Below are 26,667 nucleotides of genomic sequence, written 5' to 3' on the forward strand. Positions count from 1 at the left end.
TATATATATATATATATATGTGTGTGTGTGTGTATGTGTGTGTGTGTATATATATACATATATATATATATATAAATATATATATATATATATATATATATATATATGTGTGTGTGTGTGTGTGTGCAGAAAAGAACAGTTTGTACTGGAACCCTCCACAGCTAGGTAAAAGAAAAGTTCACACCTCAAGCACATCATTAAGGATATAGACGTCTAGGCTGATATAAACTGCTACCAGGTTTGTAACCTGGAGCAGATGTCTGAGAGCTAGTAAAGAATAAATTGGCTACATGTGCCAGATTATACAAGTTTTCATTTTCTTGGTTATTGTTATCTGACTGTAAAAATGCCTTTAAATGCATTTTAATGTCTTCTAGTGTAGTATAATCCTCGTTTCCAAATGTATCTGAAATAAAAGTCAGTATTCAGAATTTTGCTTGATGTGGAGAGGATAAGGTCCATTTTAAATAAGATACAGTTAAACAGTCTTGCATGAAAGCTGTCACTTTAAAAGTGAGCTACTTAAATTGATATTTATCATAATTTTCCTCATAATTATCCAACTGTTACATCTCCTTTGATAAAATTCTCTCTCTTAGTAAAGTTGAAACTTTTTTTTACATATTTTGAGGCATCACTTATCTGATGTCTTCAGAGAATAACTATGAGCAATGCCCATCTTGCATCAGGTATAATACAAGTGTTAATTAGCTCTTTGAAGAGTAAGCCTAGTATTCTTTGCAGGTTTTGAACATCTTACAACTTTCTTTTAAATACTTATCCTCCATAAAAGGTTAAGAATCCTTTTAACTAGCTGTAATGTTAAATTCAGTACAAAGTGGTATGAAATGAAAATTCCATAACATTAGTATCTGAAGATACTGATAAATCGGACTTGATATGAGACCATAACTTGTGATTCTGCAGGCACAGACCATCTGCCTTCACATGTGCTTGTATTGTGTTTCCACTTTGGTTTTGCTGTTTCATGTTTTAGAAAGAGCCTCTTTCATCTCTGTAGGGGATAGAGGAGTGTAGCCCTGTGTTTGACCCAGATGACCTGGCATCGATTATTGGCTGAGATGTCTGTTGGACCTGGTGTGGTGAGAGTGAGCATGTCTGTGTTGGCAGTAAGGGGTAGACTGCAGCCTACCAAGTTCCACAGTCTGGTGGAGGAACAGCAGTGGCTCAAGTATGGCCCTGTGGTAGGTGTTCAGTAAACAAGCTGCATGTGTGGCAGACCTTCAGCTCAGGTACACAAGAGTATGCACTTCCACAGGTGGAGGCATAGTAGCCCTCAATGGTGGTATAGGTCATATGTCCCCATGCAAGGGAAGGGTTAGGGCTTTATTTATTGCCTTCCTTACCAGGATGCTAGTGTGGACATAAATTGTGCCTTGGTGTCCTGGTTCTTGGTCTCTTTCAAAAGAGATACTGATTATTGAGGAATCAAATAGGCTTAAGTCTGTTTGGAGGAAGGCTTGCTGGTTATCAGGGACAGATACAAAAAAGTATATTATCAAAAAAAGAATGAAGGAATGAATGGATTTACTTTGTGTTGTCCAACACCTTGGCACTGATTGAGAAACCGCTTTTAAGTTTGCAGGTATGTCATAGAAATAGTGGGGAGGCACAATTACTAAGCTTATTGATTCCTTATTTGTTGATTTTAATGTTGTCCAGTAGTGGAGTGTAAATCATCCCTTTAATGTGCTATATCTGTTTGTGGTATTTACTTTAGACTGCCTTTTTATAGATCTTAACAAATAAAAAAACAGTTTCAAGTAGTCTTATGGCATGTTCTGTAAGTTACAAGTGTTAAGGTTAACATTAAAGCGCTACTGTTTCTCCCTGATGAAGTACAGTATCACATGTACTTTGTCTTAGTATTTATGTGATAGCTTAAAATGCGTCATTAAAGCTCTAGTTTGTCTGTTTGCATCTTGTAATGAATCCCTTCTGTGTTCTTTTTCCTCACTTTGTTTCATGACTGTTAGTAATTATGAATTTTCAAGAAGTCATATAACAGCTTAACAAAAGAGACTTGACTGTGTCATATGAAACACTAAGGTTAAGGAGGTAATGGTATTTTTATTAAGAGAAAGCTTTTATGAAAAGCCCCAAGCATGTGGTCATTTGGCTTTCAAAGCATGCATGGTGCTATTTCTTGTATAGGTCTAGCTTTCACGAGGTAGGCTTTGATGAATTGGAGAAACAAAGTAAATAGAAATATTACATTCCATAATTACTCTTAATATGAATGATAAACCCTGCATGATATATGTCTACTTAAAGATATGTTGAAAAGTAGCTGTCTACCATGCAAGTAATCCACTGAGAGGTTTTCATCTTGTTCATTACTGTGATTGAGATATTAGGTTTTGCGCATCTGTAGAAGACAAGTTGTCATTTCACAAATATTGCAAGAAGGGTTATTCATTTTCCTTTGTTTGACTGCATACAAAGTCATCCCCCCCCCGACTGAATCTTTTCTTTTTTCCCCTTTCTAGTTCTGCTAACAAATGTTTACTGAAGGTTGCAACATATGCTGCCCAACTGGAACAGTATCAGAAAGCTATTGAGATATATGAACAGGTATGTATTGTTTTGCATGCTTCTTGAATCAATACTTTTGTTTTATATAATGTAAAAATTGTCTTTTACCACTAGCATTTCTGTGTTAACAATAAACAGGTGATACAGGGCATTATTTTACACACAGTGTGCATTATATCAAATAAAGTTAATACAGCCCCCCCCCAAGTGTAGCAGTATTGTTTAGTTTATCATTTTCTAGGTTAATCCCACTCCCAACTTTTGTCTTCTAAGCATTCCTTTTTAGCCCTTTTCTGTTCATTTTGTAGATTCTCTTGATAGTTTGAATTGTACTTTAGAAGTGCTTTGGTGGCCTAGTTGGATTGTGTTTTTATGGGAGTTGTAATATATTTTTTTGTTTGTTTTCTTGCATTGCTGTCTTAGCAGCAGGATTTTGGATCAATTCTTTTGATTTCTTTACCTACAGCCTTATAGCATCCTTAGTGAAAGCTACAGTAGTTGATACATTAGTTAACAATCCATTAATATGCATACTGTCTTAATCAACCATACCTGAAGCATCACTGTACTGCTTAAAGTGGCATTAGAGTCTGCCATTCCAGGTATACCAAACTTCTAGATGCAGAAATGGCATTAAATGTGCTTAAAAATTGACCAGCTCTTTTGGTATAGAGGGATAAATCCCTGACTGTGACATATGCGACCCAAGTTCATCTGTTGGCTGTGGCACATGTTGGAGCTGGTGTTGGGTAGGAGCGGCTTAATGAGCCTTAGCCGGCTTATCTCTTCTTAGCAGGAGAGGGGAATGTTCTTGGGAGCATTCTCCATGGCAGAATCCCTGTAGGAGACCAAAGATCACATAGTGGTGCCTGTCTGCAAGAGTGGGGCAGGAGCAGTTGATCACGTCACATGAAGGCATAACTGTGCATTGCAAAGGCCCATTGCATGCCATCACCTTGGATACCGACAAGCATGCACATGATAAAAAAAAGACATGAAGGAGAAGCCCTGAGCCCTCCTACTTGATGACATTGCTTCTTCCTCTGTGCTCATCTCACCCCCCCCCCAGAGAACAAATGAGCTGTGTAGGACTGTCACTATGGGGAGTTACAAATGGGTCAGTAGAATGACTGGGGGTCTTGGCTTCAGTAGTCAGGGGACTAGAACAAAACAAATATACTTAAAAAATCCCTGCATTGCACATTAGGAGTCTTGGCTTTCATTAAAAAACAAAGAATGTTTTCTTCACTTTTTATGCTGTAGGTCAAAAAGTAACAAAGCAAGTAAAGTTTTATAATACATTTTGTAATGTTGTAAGCATGCAGGCCAGTGGAACCAAAATAAACTCCCTTCCCTCCTGTTCTAGATCTCCCCTTTTCGATTCCTTCCAGCCAGAGCAGCCATTGGCAAAGGAGTGCTTCTTTCTGAACTTGAATATTGGCTCCCAGGTTTTGCTTATGCCTCCAAGAAAAAGATTACCACACTCCAAACTGTCTCTAATACCATCACAAACTCTCCTGTTTGTGATCCCTATATCATCTTAGGAAAAGCCAAATAGCTATCCATAAAACAAAGATCTAACCTATTTTTATGATCTCAGCTTTACAAACTATACAGCTCCACACATTTACTCCCCTTGCAGCTAGACTTCAAGAAAAAAACTTCACATACAGACTGAAACACTACTCGCAAGCCACACCAACTCTCATAATCTCTAGAACCAAACTCTTCAGCGCTGCAAATCTTTCTCCTCTCACGTAGTTACTCTTTGGTAAGTTCTCCCCATCAGCATTAAGGAAATCATCAACACTTATTCTAAATTCAGAATGCATCTGAAAAAGCACTTCATCCAAGCCAAATGCTCCTCCTTCAACACAGGACATATCATCTAACTTATCTCCTTTCCAAGTCTCTTCTGCTGTCTCAAGATTCATTGAAGATTGACCCACTTTAGAAACTAATGTATATATTGTACAGTACACTCTGCCTGATTGAACATTGCGCAGTGTTTGTTCACTAGAATGTATATACAGAGTTTTTTGTAACTAGTCTGAACTGCTTTGTTGTTACTTAACATTTCTGTATTTTTTCCTTGCAAAATGTTTTGTATTTCACCAAGGATGTGCCTGAAATTGGATAGTATTGTTCAGTGCACTACCCTGGTAAACAAATGTAAATAAATAAATCATGCAGTCTTTTTCTTTTTATCACTATCTGTAATTTTACACTTGTGTGGCATAAATTATTGAAAGAACTTCAGGTTCTAAGTCATGTTCAGAGTTGCAGTTTTTAAATTAAAACAGAAAAGGCTTGTTGCACACCAACATGGAAACATCACTTCAAAAATTAATATTGGAAAAATACAGTTTTAATTTTCATCATTGTCTTTTTGTGTGTAAAATGTTTCAGTTGCTGTGTGTTTTTGTAGTCTGTATGTGCCGATGTCTTTCCTTATCACTTGCAATATTCTTAACATAAGTGATCTCGTGTCAAGGATAAGCCAGTGTCCAGCCAGTATACCAAAGCCTTTGGAATTTATAGACATCCCCCAGGATTTAATAAAATCTGTGCAGGCACAGTGTAGAGCTTACACGGAATGTATCCATGTACACCGCCACAGTTCTCCCACGGCAGTGCGCCATGCATATTAATGATGATGCACTGTCGATGGAGTTCATAGGAACAGGGATATTGAATTCGTGTAGGGAGAAGTGTAGAGGCCATCTGTGGTTGTGGATGCCTCGCCAGATGTTATGTACAGGGTGAGGCTCCCTGTAATTCTCCCCACTACTGTTGAAATGCTGTGAATTGACTGAAACATGTAATGTTTTTATTGTTGTTATTTTTTTCCCTCTGTGTATGTTTGCGTGGCACTGAGCACAGTAATGCTAAGCTATGCTGACATATAGACAGCTGATACCTGCTACACATCTAAAAATAGAAACCGAATGAAATTAATTATCATAATTATGTATTTTTTTTTTATTGTTTGTGCGGCGCAGAGCCAAGCGGCTCTCATACCTACATAGCCGACAGTGGCCAGGAATCTAAAAATAAAAACTGGATGTATTTAATTATCTCTGGGTCTATTTAAGTGTGTTCGAGTGGTGCGCCTTGTGCTTAGCAATGCTAACAGGTAGCCCAGTAGTAAATCTGAAGGTATACTAGTTTTCATAATATCCAAGTAGCTAAATGGGTAGAGTGACAGCCTAATGCTTAGTAGAGCCTAGGTTTGAGTCTGTAGTGGTCATAAGATGTCTGTAATTGAATTAATTACATATGTTTAATTTTAAAAACAAATTTGTGAAATATGGCACTGCTGTGCTATGCTGTGCAGTACGTAAACATGTTAATGGCTTCTGCTGTTTGTGTGGTGCTAAGCTTAGCTAAAACCTCAGTTGTGCAAGTTTTCGCACTGCTTATCTCTGCTTAGCTGGTTTGTGCGATGCTAAGCAATGCGGTGCTTTTTTGAATGTTGCTCAATGACTTGTAAGGGTGGGAAAACAGCCTATATTAAAGTCAGTAGGTGGGAATTCTGCACCAGTCATTGGAGTCTAATAATCTGTTGATATGGCATGCGCTGCTGGTGAAGGTGTGCACTTTCAGGTGCAGAGATGGGATATTCAGGAGTCCAGGGTTTTTGTTGGGGTCCTGTTAAAAAATTATGAACCAAGGCTGATGCAGGGCAGTTTCCAGGGCTTGGAATATTAGGTGGAGGCCTGGGACCAGTTGGCCAGGGAACTCACCAGTGCTACTGATGTCCCCCACACAGGTGAGCAATGTCGCCACCATTTTGACAACCTGAAGAGGAGAAAGGGGAACGTTGGACACCTGGGTCCAAGAGGCATGAGCTGGGTATGCCGCACAAATATGTAAGTATATTTTTCCACTGTTTTATCAAACTGGAAGCTGAATGTCTGCAGAACTGGTATGCATAATGGTGTGCTTCTTTTCCAACAGTTGCAGCTGAACAGGCTTGATATATTGAGTCCCATGCCGGGCGCCTGGCCAGGTTGCGCCATGAGTGTGGTAAGTATGCGTTTAGTACGCTAACTGCAGTGCAATAAGCAAGAAAGAGTGAAGCATTTACTGCAATAAAGTGTACACAATAAAACTGTAGTGTATTAAATGGGCAATTAGATCTGTAGTGCAATAAATGAACAGTAACAACTGTATTGCAATAAACAATACCAATAATAGTAAGTAAAATGGTGTATAGCAGGATTGTATTATCATAGCCATTACAGTAGAGATGTATGCATTGCTTATCTATGGTAAGGTTGCTGCAATCAAGTGTAACACTGTGCCTCCAGGCCAGTATCAGTCACATAATGATTTCTGTTACTCCTACTCCAGGTAAAGAAGGTATATGGGTGAGGTAGCCCATTCTGTGGGCACATGTTTGTGGACTTCACAGACATTTATCAACAGTATCATTGAAGTGTTAAGCAGCATTGTTGATTCCTAAAGAAATCTGTTGTAATAAGTGCAGTACTGCTATATTCCATGCACGTGTGTTCTACTGTTACTGCAGTCAAGTATAACACTATAATAGTTCCAGAATGCAAAATGAATTCAGTTACATAATGCTCTCATTTTCTCCCACTCCAGGGACAAACTGTGTATGGTTGAGGTAGCCCATGTCATGAACAGATTTGATTGTGCTTATATTTCACAGATACTTATCAGCAATAACAAAGTATTAAGCAGCATTGTTTATACCTAAAAAAATTTGTCTAAATACTTCCAGTATGGCTGTATTCCTTGCATGTCTGTACTGAGTTGTTGCAGTCAGTAGTTACATTTTTTGCAGATGTCCCCAGCAGTCGCAGCTGTTGAGTTCTATTCCCATGCCTGCCAACTAAGGCATGACAGATATCTACTATATGTATTATACACAAACATGCCTTTCAAGTGTCATGGTTTCTCATAATGTAATTAAAACTGCCTAATCCATCACTGGATTACCTGGAATGCAGTGCATTACCAAATCCACTTACAGAACACCTTGGTAGTTACACAAGTCCACATTGTATGAAAATGTTCTGTGTAGTTGTGTACCTGCATTTGTTATTGCTTAGCCCTTACTGACCCATGCTTACAGCTTGAGAGGTATGTATGTGCTACATCAGCTATAGGAGAATTGTAGTCACTGTACTCAAAACTGACACTACACATCTGTAGAGTAGGTATTATCACTGTTTTCAGGGATATAGTCTGCATTGTTAGTAATGGAATCTCTCTCTCTCTCTTCCCCACCCCTTATTTTCATTTATTTATTATTATTTATTATATATGATTTAATATTAACACATTTTATTAAACTAAGTATATTTTTTGTAAAATATGATTTATTATTGTTATGTTAGATTATGATTCAATATTAACATATTTTGTTAAATTAACTCTTTTTGTTGACCTTATGGTTTACTTCATACTGGCATGCTGTTAACATACTGACTGTTATGTTACTTAATGTTGTGTCACATATATGCATTAAATATTTACTTAGACTGATAAATGTGATGATGTCCTTTTCATATGCTGCTGTAGCCTTAACGCATGGGAAGTCTGCCTCTGGTCGACTTATGTACATCTGGCCATTCTACAAAAGATAGATGCTACTGCTAGGGTGCGTGTGACATCCCGCGTCTCACTGTGCGGACTTCAGTCATAAACAGACAGCTGCTACAAAACAGACGTCAGCACGCACTTACCTCAGAACTTTTCTGACACCTGTGTGACTGCTTGCTCCAGTGAACTCGTCTTATCCATCTTCAGATAAGTACCCCTTAGAGGGTTTTGATTATCATTTTGCTACTGCTTTGGGGTTTCATGTCAGATAGAAAGGGCAAGTGTAGGCGTGGAAGGCAAATTCCACATAAGGATTTGCATGAGATCTGCCTGTTTTGTTTAGGCCAAGAACACAACCACACTACTTGTAGTATTTGTCAGGCCTTCAGGCCCCAAAACCTTCAGAAGTCGCCTAGCTGCATTAAAACTTTATTTAGAGAATCAGAGACTCAAACTTTTCGTTAAAGCTATGGATCTGATGTTGGGTTCCTTGGATGAGCCACCAGTCAGAAAGGCCAAGAAATCAAGGCCTGATCCGACAGCTGTGCCCTCAATGTCAGCCATACCTCTCGAGGCCAGTGAAGGCCCAGACTCCAAGCCAGAATTCTCAGATCTTCTTTTGGCAGGTACCCTGGAGGAAGCCGTTAAAGAAGCTGAGAGCATGTCCCAGAGGGAATCGCAGGTGTCCGAATCTATCACCGAGGGGAACCTAGCCTCATCATTTCCGAGGGCCTGCATGGGGGGGGTCTCAGATTGTAGTTCAGTAGGATGTTTCCACAGACATTGTGGAGTGCCTTCCGGCATCTGGCCCTCCAGCTCTACACCACATCTCTGATACCTCGGTGTCTGAGTCCCACAAAAAGAAGAAGCAAAAGACCAAACATCTTGCTCCTTCCCCGGCGCCCGCAGCCTCTAAACAGCTTCCTGACTGGCAAGCCTTCACCCAAGGCATTCTGAATGCCTTCCTGGCCTTACACCAGGCCCCTGCTCCAGTCCAGGCCCCTACTGCATCTACCCCTAAGGGTAGACTTGGTCCCGACATCTTTTCTGAAGAAGAGGATTCATCAGAAGATGAATCCCTCAATTACACGTCTCAAATTGCTTCCCCTCTGAAGAATGCTTCCCCAGAGGAGTCTAATGGTACAGATTCCCCAGCAGAAGACATTACCTTCAGGGAAACTATTGCTCAAATGAAAGATTTTTCAAGTGGGACAGCACTTAGGTCACCGAGACCCAAAAGAGGTATTATGAACTCTTAAAAATGGAGTCTCCTAACCCGTCTGCTGTACCTCCTGTGCACCCTGCCTTCTGGGATGCTTTCCTGGCTGCTTCAGAAAACCCAGGTTCCCATCCTTCCGCTCCCAAATGCCCAGGTTCTACAAGGTCCCTGATGAGGCTTAAGCCCCTTCTGCAAATGCCTCAGTCATTACTGTGGCTGCCGACAAAACCTCCAAGTTAGTCCCTTACACCTCTTTCTTGCCCTCTGACAAGGAGAGCAGATGACTTTTTTTCCCTAGGTGCTCCATTATACACTTCTGCTACCTTAGCAGTGAGAGCAGTGAGAGCCGTAAACTACCAGGCCCACATGGCCATATACTCCCTGGCTGTGATGGCTGATGTGGTTAAACAATTGCGGGACCTCCCTGACTCCCCAGCCAAGGCAAAAATATCTACTCTTTTGAATTCCTGCACTCAGGTCGCTAAGCAGTCTATCAAGTGCAGTTATGATGCAATAGAGGCCTGTCATCAGGAGATATTGCTGGCTTAGATTGCACCCTCTCCCTGATGACATTGTCTAAACTCCTGGACGCACCCCTGGACAACAAAGATTTACTTGGTTCAGCAGCAGCTGACCTCTTCAAGGCTCTTTGCGTGAGGGGCAAGGAACTACAGGATCTGAGACATATTTTTGTCTCCCTGGTTCCATGCTTTCAAAGAAACTACCATACCAAAACCCCCTGTGTGAGACAGATGCCAGCAAAAAGGATTCCAGGAAGCAGCCCTCTTCCAGGTCTGTTCCCTGTACCCCTGCTCCCAAACAGCTCTTTCAGGGTAAGCCTGGTAGCCTGGGACTACAAGGCACTACATCCAGACGCTCTTTCCATGCGTCTCTCGCTCTCTGTCTCTCTCTCTCCCTGTCTCTCTCTCCCTCTCCTTCCCTGCTTGGAATCAGGTTACCCAGGACTCATGGGTCCTCTCTAATAAAACAGGGATACTTCATGACATGGAATGCCAAACCTACTCCCAAAGGCATCCCTCAACCTCCTCGTGACCATCTGGTTTTCTTCCCTCCAGTTCTTCAGGAACTCCTTGCACAAAGAACAATTCAAGAAGTCCCTACACATGCAAGAGCAAAGGAGTTTTACTCTAGGATGTTCCTGGTCCCCAGGAAAGAAGGTCCCTAGAGACCAATCCTGTATTTGTCCCATCTCGACACCTTCCTCCAGGTTCCCTCCTCTAGGATGCTCACTCTGCCTACCCTTCTGCCCCTGATCCTTCCTCAGGTCTTCTTAGTATCCTTGGATATAAAAGACCCCCACTTACACATCCCAGTCCATCCCCTCTTCAGGAAATTCCTCCGCTTCTCAGTGGATTCTGCACGCTTTCAATTCTGTGCTTTGCCATTTGGTCTCTCTATGGCCCCAAGAGTGTTCACAAAATGCTTGCACCAGTCATGGCTTTTGCCAGGACAAGGGGAATCCAACTCTTCCCCTATCTAGACGATATCCTGATACAAGCCGCCTCATTTCCTATGGTCCTACAACAACTGGATTTCACTATTTCTCTCTTGAAGTCTGGGATTCACCATAAATATCAAAAAATCATCCTTGATACCCTCGCAGGATCAGGTGTTCTGGGATGCCAGATCCTAACAGGGAAAATTATGGCCCGTCTTCCCCCAGAAAAAATTGTGGCACTCGCTTCTTATTTCAAGTAAGTTCTTCCCCTCAAAGCCCTGTTGGCCAGGGAATTTCTCAGACTCCTGGGATTCATGGCTTCCACCATCTCCATGGTACCCCGGGCAAAGCCTCACAAGAGGAAGTTCCACTGATACCTGAGAACAATCTGAAAGCAGTGTCTGCATCCCCTGGGGTTCTTGGTCCCCATGCTGCCATGCCTTACCAGGGAACTGAATTGGTGGATAGCCCAGATTCAGGCCAACCCAGGCCCACCCCTACAACCCGTGCCCCCCCAATCAGGACCTGTACACAGATGCTTCAGACACAGAGTGGGGAGCAACCTTAGGAGAAAGGATATCGAGAAACTCATGGACCTTCACTCAACAGAAAGAGCATGTCAATATCAAGGAGATGAGAGCCTTGATATTGGCCCTACAAATTTTCAAAGATCATCCCCTACCAGGCACGTTGAAGTGGTAGACAAATACCACTGTGCTGTTTTACATCAACAAATGGCGGGGGGGGGGGGCAAGTTCTTACATCCTGTGCAAGTTGGCCCTGCAAGCATGGGAAATCACCGTGGAGAGACAAATCAACCTCCAAGTGGTCTACATACCTTCAACAGACAATGTGATGGCAGATTCTTTAAGCAGGACCATGACTCTATCTCACGAGTGGATGCTAAATAGGGACATGTTCCTGGACCTGGTCCATCGATGGGGTATTCCAGATGTGGATTTGTTTGCCTCCCCCATGAACAAGCAGCTTCCAACCTTTTGCTCCAGGGTACCACATCTCGAAGCATATAGGGTGGATGCTCTCTGATTCCCTTGGAAGGGGATGTACGCTTATGCATCCCCCCCTTCACTCTCATACGAAAAGTTCTGCTGAAAATTCAGAAAGAGCAACCTCATGTCTTGCTGGTGATTCCCTGTTGGCCTAGGCAGCATTGGTTCCCCCATTACTCCATCTAACCAAGGGCAATCACCACAAGTTACCCCACCGAATGGACCTGCTCACACAGGAGAAGGGAACGTTCTTACACGCCCAACTGTCCACCCTGAACCTTACACTGTGGGCGATAGGGCACTGATTCCCTTCAGACACATATACACAGAGGACGTGCTTCAGGTTTTGTAGGAGGCCAGAAAACCAACTACCAGGAAATCCTACCTTTCAAAGTGGAAGAGATTTTCTGTCTGGTGTCAAAAACACAATTTACAACCACTGACAGTAGATCTTCCAGTGATGTTGTCCTACCTGTGTGAATTGAAGTCTGGACTATCTTATTATTCCATCAAGACCCATTTATCTGCCATCTCAGCATGCCTGCCACTCACACCTCCTTTGGCTTCTAGGTTAGAAGTTAAACTTTTTCTAAAAGGGGTTCTGCACCTCAGACCTCCAAGGGAACCTATTCCACCTCCTTGGGATCTAAATTTTGTACTGGAGAAATTGACAGTCCCACCCTTTGAGCCAGCCAAAGACTGCTCTCTCCAACACTGCACATGGAAAACTGTACTCTTGGTGGCCATTACTTCAGCCAGAAGGGTTTTCGAACTTGAAGTCCTTATGGCCTTGCCTCCATTTACTGTCTCCACAAGGACAAGGTGTGTTCACGTACCAACCCAACCTTCATGCGCACAGTGGTCAATGAGCTGTCTTTAAATCAGGCCATCAGCCTACCAACCTTCTTCCCTTCACCCCAAAACCAGGCTGAAAGGATACTTCATTCCTTAGATGTACACAGACGATGCAAACACTATTTGGCCAAGACCAAATCCATCCATAAGTCTGACAGGCTGTTTGTATCCTACACTCTGTTTCCAAGCAAGCCATATCCTCTTGGATATCTAAACCATCACCTTTTATTATACAACCAATGCCAGAAGGCTTCCCTTTCCATTAAAGGCACACTCCATTAGGGCAGTGTCCTCCTCTGGGGCCTTTTTCAAGGGTTTGGAAATATAGCTGCCATTTTAGAACCAGCTACACGGTCCTCTGTCCATACCTTCAGCAAACCCAACAAGTTGGACATTGTTACTATCCTTCATGAGATTGTGGAAAATGCTTCTGGTCCTCCACCCAAATCTTAGTACAGGAGTTTTTGCACTCTCCCTTGTGTTATGGAAACTACAGCATATGAATAGAAGGACATAGCATTGTTGTGTAAAATCTTGCCATAAATTTAGATGTCCTTCTCTTCTGTATGCTGCTGTATAGGTTCCCTCCCGGCCTTCCCCCTGACACTTGCCTGACTCCTGGAGTACCCAGTCTGTAGTCGCTGATTCTGGCAGCATTCATTTTTGAGGTAGGGGAGTGCTGATTTCTGTTTATGACTGACGTCCGCAGAATGAGATGCAGGACGTCACATGCCCCCTAGTGGTAGCATCCATCTTTTGTAGAATGGCCGGACGTACGTGAGTCGACCAGAGGCAGACTCCCATGTGTTACGAATACAACAGCATATAGAAGAGAAGGACATTTAAAATTATGGTAAGATTGTACACAACAATGCTTTCCATTCTGTAAATACTAACAATAGTTTGGTTATTACTAAACTTAACTCATTGTTGTACCTCATTTACCACAGCATGTCAGGGTAGGCCGGTTCCGTCTCGTCTGAACATGGCACCGGGTCCCAGCATGTCTCTGACCCAGACCAGTGGTGCCCCCTCTGCTGCCCCTGCGCTACCTACAGCATCCAGTAGTACCACCCCATGGGACTAGGCTGCACCCCCTCGGGGAGAGGTGGTGGAGGGGGGAGTCATCACCTGGGCTGGCTTAGCTTCCGATTTTGGTACACAGGATAGACCACTATGGGTTTGACCACTGCCTGTGCCGGTTTGAATACATGTTGGCCAACCTGGTGGGGCAGAGTTGCCCCATTGCTCAGCTTCCACCACTGCCACCCTGGGGCAGTGATGGAGCAGTACAGACCGTCCCATGAGTGGGGATGTGTGTCACTCTGCTGCCTTGTGGAGGCACATGGGACAACACCCTCCCTGTCCAAGGTGGTCACTCCCCTCATGTGTCACACACCACCCAGTCTGCTGTCTTGTTTGTCTTGTCTGTCTGTAAATGCATCCTCAACTACCCAACTTACCTCCCCACATGTACCTATGTCCCTTCCCCAACATTCCACTCTCACCCTAAAAAAATGGGCACTTGTCCCCAAAAACAAACAAAACAAAAACATCCCATACATAGATCTCCATTTCGCACACGTGTCCACTGGACACATGTAGTTTGATCCATTTGGCTTGACAAACGCAGTTATGTTCACCCCTCTCTCTGGGGTGAGAGTTCAACGTCATGTACAAATTCTGTGAAAGTGCACAGTTGTTGCTATACAAGAAATGGATAGCTGTGGTTCTTTCCTCACCCTTTCTGCACATCCCTACCTGCCTTTCACTGTGTTTTTCATAGGTACATAGGATGATACCAGGTTATTGGCCCAAAGGTCCTTACAAGGCTAGCCAAGAATTTTGCCCATGTTCCCTCAAAGTCAGCACCTGTTTCCCCTGTCCAACAGGGACACCGGTGGGATCCCAGGAGTATATTTTCTGTTTTTCCATCCAGTCGTCCAGGTTCCTCTTAAAAGAGGACTAGAGAGGTACTCTGACATGGAGAGGGAGTCTATTCCACAGACAGGAGAGTCTTTGGGACACAAATCTGTCCCGCCAGCAAGTTCTGTTAATGTTACAGACCAGGTTAAGGCCTTGTGTGCAGGTTGCACGAGTGGAGTTTGTCTTACAGATATGCAACAACTCCATCAAGGCTGGGTCTGAAATGGATTTGTATGGCAGGCACAGGTCACCTCTGAGCAGTCTGTACGAGACTGAGTAGAGGGACAGGGCTTTTAGCCTATCTGTATAGGATAGGTGTTTGCGACCCTGGATTTTCTTGGTCAGGAACCTCTGTGGTCTCTCCAACTGCTGCATGTGCTTGGCAAGGTTTTCCCCCTTGCTTGCACCCCAGTTCACCACTTTTCTATCTCCCCATTTTTCTTTTCTTTATATTTTTTTAGTGCAGCACTATGTGATGCACTGCATCGCACATCTTCGCTAAGCCCAGCTAAATAGAACTATATTGACTATATGTGTCTTTAAAATTCTAATGCACACTTGTAAAATAAACACCTGTCTCATATTTTGGACCCAAGACCATCACACCTGCAGAGACCACTGCATTAACCTGCAAAGCCACACATCTTTTAATTAAAACAAGTGATGTTATGTAGTCCAATCTCACCTACATTCTTACCCGTGGGTTCAGAGCCGAATATCGGCTCCGACTCGGCCAAACTTTTTCTAGCTCAAAGTCTTTTATTGGCTGGGCTAAGCAGGTATCCCATGCTGCTCTGCTCCATATCCCCAGATCTCATTTGCCACTCGTGTAGCTCGGACTTGGTCTCGCTCTTAGCTGTGGCTAAGTACCCTTTTTTCTTGTTCTTCTGAGAAAAATACTTATAAACAAAAAGCTATTTTCATAGCTACTGTCTTTTGGTGTTTTATTGGTTTTTGGTAGTGTATTTGTGGTTTGTAGTATCCCGCTAACTGTTCTTTCGGGCTAGGCCCGTTTCAGTTAGAGGACCTGTCCTCTTGTCCTGTGTTGTTCGCACTAAATCCGTTTAAGTTAGAGGTTTTAGTGTCGAGTTCCCCTCGGTATTTGTGGTCAATAAAACCAATGTTCATCGTGTTACACTGCTGCAGTCATCACCGTTGGGTTATCCTGCTGTCAGGCGGTCCCGCAGTCGGCCCGAGTTCCAAAGTGTTGTTCCAGCGTCGGTTGCTGTCGCTTCTTCCCTGACGTCAGTACACCAGGGGTATATAAGATGCATCCAACACCAGTTTCTTCAGTCTTTCGTGCCGCGCGGTACCTGAAGCAGAAGCAGTTCGCAAGTGCCGGTCGGCCGACTCCTGAGATTTTCAAATCGAGTTTCAGACCGAAGTCTTCATAAAGCTAAGTACCCCGTTGGGGAACGTTTTCTTGCCTCATTCCGATGTCAGAAAAAGTTAACAATTGCATTTCTTGTGGGAAGCAAATACCTCATAAGGACTTTCATTCTTATTGTATTCCTTGCCTAGGCCCAGACCACGACATCACAGGTTGTCGGTTTTGCGCTAGGTTTAACAAACGAACTATTAAACGTCGGTTTGATTTCGCCCGACATTATTTTGGTAGAAAATTTAATTATACCATGCCGTCGGAGCAACCGACGACCGGAATGCATAAAAAAACACAAAGATAAGGACAGGCAGCTGAAATCCAAACCGGATTCCGAGGCCTCTGCTAGGCCAATCGCCGGTTCTCCTGTTTTCAGTGAGGCGCCTACGCAGCCCCTGATGACCGCTGATTTAGGACCCCAGGCGACATCCGATTCACAAGCAGAGATTACTAGGCCTCCACAACCTTTACCTTTAGGCCCTTCCGACTCAATTCCTGAAGGAGATTCCGGTGCTGTTGGAAACGCCTTCAGTTGCTGAAGGTGTCTTCAGACCGACTACACTCACTATAAAATCCTATGCAAAACTGAAAACTCCTTTAAAAACAAAGAAGACTGCACAGCAGTCTCCAGCACAAGGCCCCATACCTAGGAAACAGATGCTTAAGATGGCTGAAGACTTAATTACCCTAATCAGGGGTTCCCATCCCCCTCCTGATAAAAGGTCAAGGCAGGAGGAGGACTACGTTTCCTCTGACCAGGTTTCAATTTCCTCAGACTCTTCTGAGGAACAGGAATATTCCTTTCCCCCTTATGAAGATTCTGATGCTGAAGAGTCTATCCCTTCTGCATCTCTCCCAGAAGACTTCTCTTTTGGGGAAACCTTACATACTAGGAGGGAACATTTCCACTGGGAAGGCCAGGATTACTCTGATTCTAAGAAAAGGCTCCGAGAGTTCCTTTTACTACCCCAGCACAGACCATTTGCAATTCCACCTGTGTTAGACATTGTGGATGATGTTTATTCAGAATCTAGCCTTAACCCAGATTCACTACCTCCTGCTCCAGCCAAACCAGACAGATACTACAGAGTCCCTGACTCACACAAATTCCTGTATAAAAGCCCTGTTGCTGACCCAGAAACCATTTCCCAGGGTCCCAAAGGGGTTAAAGCCTCTACTGCTAAAAATCCATTGCCCTCTGAAAGGGATTCTAGAGCACTAGACAGATGGGAAAGAAAGTTTATACCTCAGCTACTCTAGCTATGAGAGCCTTAAATTGTCAGTTTCACATGCTGAAATATCAACAATATCTGACGTCTCAATTAAAACAAAAAATGCTCGCACATACAGACCAACCAGATTACAAGGAAATGCAAGATTTGTTACATTCAGCTGAACAAGTGGGAAAACATACTTTGCAATGTGGATTTGATTCATTGGAAGCTTCTTGTAGAGCAGCAGTGACAGGGTCTGTCATACGTAGGCATGCTTGGTTAAAAGAACAAACTTTGCCTGATCATGTTAAAGCAAAGTTATTGGACGCACCCTTACAGCAGGATGTTTTATTTGGTGTAAAAGCAGAAGTTTTAAAGAAAATGGAGGATAAGGCAAAATCTATGCAGACGGTCAAGGATTTCTTACAGGTTCAACCTCCTTGTTTCGGCAGAAATTGGCTAACCAAAAACTGGTCCTTTCCAGCTTCTGCCAGACCACAGAGCGGCAGATACAGACGCCCAAGAGGCAGAGGCCAGCCACAAGGCTCTTACCAGCCTCGACAATGGAGTGCCACAACCCAAAAAGGAGGAGAAGACAGGTCTCAAACTACCAGAAGACAAACACAGTGACTTGCCCCTCAGACTACCAAGCAAAACTCTCTTGGCAGCTCCCTTGGGGGAAAAACTAGCTCTTTTCGCAGACAATTGGCACATCATCACAACAGACAAATGGGTCCTAAACATTGTATCTCAAGGCTACAGATTCCACTTTCACACTTTACCAAGAATAAAAGGAATGCCAAACCTGCCAGCAAATCAATGGGCAGAGGCTCAGAAGCAAATTGCAACTCTCATGAACATGAGAGCCATTCAACAGGTTCCTACACCGGAGCAAGGACAAGGATTTTACTCAAGACTGTTTCTAGTTCTCCGAAAGGAAAAATCTATGCAGACGGTCAAGGATTTCTTGCAGGTTCAACCTCCTCATTTCAGCAGAAATTGGCTAACCAAAAACTGGTCCTTTCCAGCTTCTGCCAGACCACAGAGCGGCAGATACAGACGCCCAAGAGGCAGAGGCCAGCCACAAGGCTCTTACCAGCCTCGACACTGGAGTGCCACAACCCAAAAAGGAGGAGAAGACAGGTCTCAAACTACCAGAAGACAAACACAGTGACTTGCCCCTCAGACTACCAAGCAAAACTCTCTTGGCAGCTCCCTTGGGGGAAAAACTAGCTCTTTTCGCAGAAAATTGGCACATCATCACAACAGACAAATGGGTCCTAAATATTGTATCTCAAGGCTACAGATTCCACTTTCACACTTTACCAAGGATAAAAGGAATGCCAAACCTGCCAGCAAATCAATGGGCAGAGGCTCAGAAGCAAATTTCAGCTCTCATGAACATGAGAGCCATTCAACAGGTTCCTACACCGGAGCAAGGACAAGGATTTTACTCAAGACTGTTTCTAGTTCACCGAAAGGACAAAGCCTGGAGACCCATTCTGGACCTCTCAATTCTAAACACATACCACCTGGAAGTACCCAAATTCAAGATGGTAACACTACAGCAACTTCTTCCCATGCTGGGCAAGAAGGCTTGGCTAGTAACGTTGGGCCTCAAGGAGGCATACCTGCATGTCCCTGTCAGACAAAATTGCAGAAGATACCTCCGATTTATTGCAGGTTCAATCCATTACCAATTCTCTGCACTGCCCTTTGGCCTATCTACTGCGCCCAGGGTCTTCACAAAATGCCTGGCACCAGTAATTGCATACTGCAGACAAAGAGGGATTCAAATATATCCATACCTGGATGACTGCCTTATTCAAACAGAAAGCAAAGACATTCTATTAAAGCATCTGGCATTTGTCAAAAACCTTCTAAGTTGCCTAGGGTACACAGTAAACGAAAAGAAGTCAAAACTAGTGCCCTCACAAGACATAATATTCGTGGGTGCCAGCTTAAATACAACGGCCCAGATGGCTTACCTCACGCCAGACAAGCAAAGACATCTGACTCAATACTTCAAAATGATGGCAACAAAGACCCAACTCCCTGCAAGAAAAATTCTGCAGGCCTTGGGATTCGTGGCATCTTGCATACTACTAATACCATTTGCAAAACTGCATATGAGGAAATTACAATGGTATCTGAAAAGTGTATGGTCTCAACACAGCCACAGCTTGGAAACAGTAATTCCACTCATTCCCTGCCTTCAACAGGAGTTTCTATGGTGGACTCCGGCATGTCACCTCAACAAGGGTCAGCCTTTCACCTTACCCACAGCCAGGCAAGCTATAACAACAGATGCATTGGATTATGCCTGGGGAGCACACTTGGCAGGACAGTGTATTCAGGGCAAATGGCCTGTAAACCAAAGGCATCTACATATCAATCAAAAAGAGATGCTAGCAGTACAAAATGCCCTAACAGCTTTCAAGGACCTCCTACATCCAGGACAACTCCTAATAAAGACGGACAACACCACAATGATGTGGTACATAAACAAGCAAGGGGGCACACACTCCTACCCCCTATGCAGACAGTCAGTGACCTTGTGGAACACAGCACTGACCTACCAAGTTCAACTACAAGCACAATTCCTGCCAGGAAAGAAAAACACACTGGCAGACGATCTAAGCAGAAACATCACAGGTACTCACGAGTGGAAACTAGATCCGCAAGTATTCGCAATGATAACTCAAAAATAGGGGAGCCCAGACATAGATCTGTTTGCTTCCCCCCAAAACTACCAACTACAGAAATTCTGCACAAGGACATACCACACACTAGCTTGGAAAGTGGATGCCATCTCATTCAGTTGGAAAACATTAACAGTGTTATGCCTTTCCTCCACTGCCTCTTCTGGCAAAGGTGCTGCTGAAAGCCAGATTAGAGACACCACAAATGATACTCATTGCTCCAGCCTGGCCATGCCAACACTGGTATCCAATACTATGGAATATGGCTCAAGGCCCACCATGGATTTTGCCTACAATTCCTCACCTGTTCACTCAGCAAAACAATCAGATTCTACACAGCCAGCTCAAGACTTTAAATCTGGCTGCATGGCAAATTGCCTAAATAACCACTCAGCACTTCTCTCTAAAGCTGTGATGGACATCATTCTGGAAGCCAGAAGGCCTAGCACCAGGAAAGTCTATTCAGACAAATGGAAAAGATTCTGCACCTGGAACCAGGCTAAAGGCCTAAATCCCCTAGTCCCAAATATTCCTCAGATTCTTCAATATTTAACTGAGATGTTGCATAAAGGACTTTCCTTCTCATCTATTAAGATCCATGCCTCAGCTATTTCAGCTCAATACAACACGGATCCTCCTATATTTTCACATCCATTGCTAAGACAGTTCCTCAGAGGGGCTAAGAACATAAGACCGTCCCGGAGAGCACCAACACCAACTTGGGATCTCAACTTTGTTCTGGAAAAGCTAACACTTCCGCCCTTCGAACCTGCTTTCACTGCTGATCTACAGTTCCTATCATGGAAAACTGCCCTGCTGCTAGCAATAACTTCAGCACGAAGAGTCTCAGAACTGCAGGCCCTAATGGCAGTGGGAGCCTTTCATCATTTTTCATCAAGACAGAGTCTCTTTACGAACTAACCCTTCCTTTATGCTTAAGGTGGTATCCAGTGTGGCCCTAAACCAAACCATTCATTTGCCCACCTTTTATCCAAACCCCCAGAACAAAGGGGAAAGGCTCCTACACTCTTTGGACATTCACAAGCATTTACGTTACTACTTGGATAAGACTAAGGCTTTCAGAAAATCTGACCAGCTCTTTGTATCCTATGCTGCAGGATCTCAAGGAAAAGCTATCTCAAAACAGACCATTTCAAAATGGATAGGACATTGTATCCATTTCTGCTACACACATCATGGGAAATCTGTGCCTGGTAACATCAGGCCCCATTCCACCAGGGCTACAGCAACATCAACAGCCTTCCTCAGAGGGGTACCAGCAAGGATATTTTGGAGGCTGCCACTTGGAGTTCATTGCACACCTTCACCAAGCACTATCACTTACCTCTGTACTCTAAAACCAGAGCTGGCTTTGCCACTGCAGTTCTGCAGGGCCTACTAGTCTCTCCAAACCCTGTTTAGTTCCACCACCCGTCCTTAGCTTTGAGATTCAACCCAACAATGATGACTGCAGCAGTGTAACACGATGAACATAGTACAGTTTTGTACCTACCATAAATGTAGATGTTCGAGTGTTCACACTGCTGCAGTCCAGGTTACCCTCCCTCCATCCCCTCTGAACTAGCTGGACTTATCTATTCCTTTCTATCCTATACAACCTCTGTGGTGTATTTGCTTGTGACTGAAGGTTTTGTTTTATTTTTATATGTATATTTTATATAGAAATATGTATTGCCTACCTATTGGGGGCACCTGACATCTGGGGCAAGAAAAACTGAAGAAAATGGCGTTGGATGCATCTTATATACCCCTGGCGCACTGACGTCAGGAAAGAAGCGACAGCAACTGACGCCGGACCAAGGCTTTGGAACTCAGGCCGATTGCGGGACCGCCTGACGGCAGGATAACCCAACAGTGATGACTGCAGCAGTGTGGACACTCGAACATCTACATTTATGTTGGGTACAAAACTGTATTTTTAGTTAGAGGTTGGTGGCCTTTTTTGTCTCAGTGTGTGTTCCTTCTAGGGTTGTGTGTGTGCTGTGCTGTATACAAAATTTTTTCCCGTGTTTTGTGGTGCTTGTGTGTCTGTGTCCTTTCTTGTCAGACAGTGACTTGTGCTGTGTTGTTTTATTCATGTTTTACTTGTTGAAAGATGTCCAAGGATTCCAAGGAGCACAAACCTTCGGGTTTTAAAAAGTGCGCTAAGTGTGGTTACAAGATGTCCATCACCGATGGACATTGTTTGTGTTTATTGCCTGGGAGCCATCCATCTGCAGGAGTCCTGCAGCGTCTGCCATGCTTTTAGTCCCAGAGTGCTCCAAGAAAGAAAGAATAAGCTGATTTTAAAGGGACTCTTGAAACCCTCGTTCGAAGAGGTCATGGATTCTTCTCCCAGATCTAAATCTAAGTCCTCTAAGTCAAAAAAGAGATCTCCAGCTCCTTCAGTCTCCTTGGTGCCACCGGAGAAAGTCAAAAAACTTGCTTCGACCTCCTCGGCTCCACTGTCCTCGGGGCCGCAGGAAGTGTTGGTGTTGTTGGAACCGGCGTTGGCTCCAATTATATTGGAACCTCTTCTGGAGCCGATCACCCAGTCTTAAACCAGTTTCACCTGAGGGAGATCTCGATCTCCCTCCCTGTCCTCCAAATCCTCCAGGACTCTTTCAGATGTGGATGTTGATAGGGTGGTGCAGTGGCTCCTCCAGTCACCGGGTTTGGCAAATTTATTTTCGGCTCTGTCCAGTCAGTTCCGGAGCCTGTCCCGACACCTTCGATTATTCCTCCTCCGAGTGCATCTCTGTCTTCGGAGCCAGAGTGTTCCTCTCCATGTGATGTTCCTAGGTCGGTTCCGATGGCCCCTCCGGGCCTATCTGTACCGACGTCGGCTCCAACCCCGTCAGCTCCGTCCACGGGGTTCAGGACTCGGGATTCTTCAGTCAGGCCCGAGGGGGACATCTCGGGACATATTTCGGTTCAGAGTCTCTCGCTCGGTGCCTCGGCTCGAGGAACCCCGACTCCTGTCATGGTCTCCTAGGCTGGCCAGTCCTCAAACTCTGGGGGGGCCTGCCTTTGATGCCATGCGGACTGCGCTGGCCAGATCGTCAGCCACATCATACTGGTCGATCATTCTGTTCCCCACCACTCCGGTGAGAGCCTCTGATCACCACCTATCCGTAGACAGCGGAGCACCAAGGCCTAGGGATACCCCCACAAGTGGTCCCCAAGTTTCTGAGGACCCTTCAGAGTTCGTGCCTGAGGAGCCCCCTAGAAAGAAAACGTGCAAGAGGAAGCACATAGACTCCCAGGATGAGTCTCTCACCTCGGATACTGACCTCGAGGAATCAGAGGGGTCCCCCAAGTCATCCTCTGATGATGTTTCCTTCTCCGACATCTTGGAGATATTGAAACAAAGAGGTGACTGGCCTTCCAAAGCCCCCTCCGAGGAGGAGTCTGTCTTCCTTAAGGCCTTTGGTGCTCAGTCTTCTGCCTCCTGGGTGTTCCCCACCATTCGATGAGCTCCTGGATTTAATTTGTCGGAAGGTGTGGGAAAACCCTGATTCTATGGAACCCATACCCAGGCATCCCAATAAGTTTCTTTCTGCTCCCCCGGGTAAGGAGTTTTTGTCCAGAGGAGTCCCTGTGGATGGTGGCAATGGCCACTCAGAAGGAAGTAGCAGAGACTTCTTCCTCCGTCCATCCCTCCTAACAAGGAGTCTAGGACCATGGACTGGTACGGGAAGCATACCCTCTCGTCAGCAACCTTTACCTTACGGTCGCTGAACTGTCTGTCTCATTTTACTCTGCTCCAGAGACATCTCCTCAAGGAGTTAGGAGCTACTCTTGCGGGTAACGTTCCTGAGGCTGTGGCCCAGACGGTTAACGCCCAGGTGTCTACCCTCAATTCCGTCAACTCCTCCATGCGGCTCATTTCATATGCAGCCGATGGAGCGAGTAGGGCACCAAGTTCAGGAGTCACCCTTAGAAGGCAAGCCTGAATGCGCCTTTGTCATTTCACAGAGGCCTTCAAGTCTTCTTTCACTGACGCCCCCTTTGATGGTTCTTCTTTGTTCGGAACCAAAGTGAAAGAAACCCTCACCAGGTGCGAACAAGAGGGAAAAACCCTGTCTGCTGTAGGGGTCCGTTTTTCCTTTCCTTCTAGACCTTACCCCAAGGCCCAGTGGGGTGGGAAGATGTGGTTAAAAAAATCACAGAGGTTTTTTCCTGCCGCACAAGGTGAGTCCCCCTCCAGAGGCAGAGGAGGGGGCGGTTATTCTAGAGACAGAGGGGGCCCCCGCAGTTTGGGAGACCGCGATGCCTTTCGTGGCTCTCCCTACTCTCGTTCCTGAGGGAATGCCCGGCTGTGCTTCTCCGGAGCCAGTCGGGGGTCGAATATCGTTATACCCGGAAACTTGGAAAAGCATCACCCAGGACCGATGGGTATTAAGAATAATTTCCAGAGGTTATGTCATTCCCTTTACGTCAGACCTCCCTTCAGTCCGAAAATCCTGGACGTTCCACCCAGTCAGAGGGATCAAGCAGCCTCAGAGGTTTCAAAGCTGCTAGGAAAGGGAGCCATCCAGCGTGTCCCCTCAGACCAAGTCGGATTAGGGACTTACTCAAGATTCTTTTTGGTGCCGAAAAGAACAGGGGACCTGAGACCCATATTAGATCTCAGCCTACTGAACAACTATGTACACAAGTCCAAGTTCCGTATGGTCACACTACAATCAATTCTCCCATTGTTGGGAGAAGGAGGTATGGATGTGCTCCATCGACCTCAAGGATGCTTACTACCATGTCAAAATGGACAGGGCATCCAGGAGTCACCTATGCTTCCGGCTGGGAGCCAGTCATTTCCAGTTTCGAGCCCTGCCCTTTAGTCTCACCACAGCCCCCAGGGTGTTCACCAAGTGTATGGCGGTGGTGACTGCTCACTTGAGACGTCAACGATTCCAAGTGTTTCCGTATCTGGACGACTGGCTCCTTACCTTCCCCCACCAGGCATCTACTAATCCAAACCAGGGACGATACCATCACTCTCTGTCAACAGTTGGGCGTAACACTAAATTGGGAAAAATCTGCCTTGTTGCCCTCACAGCGTGTCACTTTTATAGCACAGAATTAGACACCATTCGAATGCGAGCATTTTTACCACAGGAAAGGATCAGAGTCTTACAGCAACAGGTGCACACCCTGATACCCCTGAGGAAAGCAAAGGCAAGATGGGTTCTTCAACTCTTGGGAACCATGGCAGCAACAATTATGTTGGCTCCGCTAGCGAGATTGCACATGAGACTTAATGGCTCCTCTTTGCTCAATGGTCTCTCCAAAAACTTCCACTTTCTCACCCTATTTTGCTCACGGACAGATGCAAACAGGATCTCAGTTGGTGGCTTTGCACCAACAATCTGGACAGGGGAAAACCCTTCGTTCCACCCATCCCGGTTTCCACAGTGACCACGGACGCCTCCCAGATGGGGTGGGGGGGCATTATCTCGGCAGGGCTGTCCAAGGCACGTGGCAAGATCACGAGATACATCTGCATATCAACGTCCTAGAGATGAGAGCAATGCTTCTTGCGTTGCAGGCACTTCAGAGCTTTCTACCTCTAGGGACGATTGCAATACACTCGGACAACATGTCAGTGGTGTGGTATCTGAACAAACAGGGAGGAACCAGATCTTACCTCCTGTGCAGAGAGGCCATGGGAGTGTGGCAGTGGGCAGTATCTTCCCAACGGTTTCTAGTGGCAATGCACATTCTGGGGAAGTCCACCATGATAGTCGACAGGTTAAGCAGAGCTATTCTGATGCCTTATGAGTGGTCCCTGAATCGTCTAGTAGCAGAACGAATCTTCAGCAGGTGGGGTCAGTCTTGCTGCGACCTTTTTCCAGCCCCCTCAATGCAAAATGGAGCAGCTACTTCACGCTGATCCCCCCCACATGGGGAGTCACCCAGGGACGCTCTAGTTCACGATTGGCCCTCCAGTCTGCTTTATGCTTTCCCTCCATTCCCCTTGCTATCAAAAGTGATTCAGAAACCACAATTCTTGGAAAGCAGAATGATTCTGATTGCTCCACACTGGCCTCGTCAAGTCTGGTTTCCCTTCCTCCAACCCTACATTGTGGACACTCCTTGGGTTCTGGACCCACAAAAAGATTTACTGACACACATGTCGGGACACTTCCACCCCTCTCTGACGAACCTCCGGTTGACAGCCTGGCTACTCCATCTTCCATCGTTAGTTAGGCTTCATCACTTTTCACTGGAGGTAGTTCACATTTTATCTTCCTCTCATAAGCCCTCTGCTAGGAAGATTTATTCTAGCAAGTGGAGGAGGTTTTCTTTTTGGGTGCATACCCAAGGAATTGATCCTTACACAGCCCCGATTGCTTCAGTCTTGGAGTTTTTGTCTATGCTTTTCTATCAGGGTTCAGCGTCAGCTACCATAAACGTTCAATTGGCAGCGATTTCCAACTTTCATGTTGCTAATGAGCCTAGTCTGATGGCTCACAGACTCTGTAATGCTTTCCTGAAGGGCACTCTATTACTCCGTCCTTCGGTCTCCGAACCTGTCATGCCCTGGGATCTAAATTTTGTCCTACAAGCCCTTACTTCACCACCTTTCGAGCCTGCAGCTACCTGTGATTTGAAATTCTTGACCTGGAAAACGGCCTTTTTAATAGCAATCACTTCAGCCAGGTGAGTTTCAGAAATTCAGGCCCTTTCGATCAAATCCTCCATACTTGATCTTCCATAAGGACAGGGTTTCTCTTAGACCGAACCCTTCCCTTCTTCCTAAAGTGGCGT

The 26,667-nt window shown here is 44.9% G+C and overlaps 1 protein-coding gene across 2 annotated transcripts in view; it reads left to right on the top strand.

Annotated features, from left to right (window-relative positions):
- The window catches only part of NAPA (NSF attachment protein alpha), a 1,517,602-nt gene that overhangs the window by 808,484 nt on the left and 682,451 nt on the right, over positions 1-26,667 (top strand). For both annotated transcript variants that reach the window (XM_044078906.1, XM_044078978.1), the window contains exon 7: positions 2,511-2,595. In XM_044078906.1, the coding sequence (XP_043934841.1) occupies positions 2,511-2,595 (85 nt within the window). The remainder of the gene's footprint in view (positions 1-2,510; positions 2,596-26,667) is intronic.

This window comes from Protopterus annectens, chromosome 1.part0, assembly GCF_019279795.1.
Source record: "Protopterus annectens isolate FY-2018-M chromosome 1.part0, PAN1.0, whole genome shotgun sequence".
NCBI classification, from domain to species: domain Eukaryota; kingdom Metazoa; phylum Chordata; order Ceratodontiformes; family Protopteridae; genus Protopterus; species Protopterus annectens.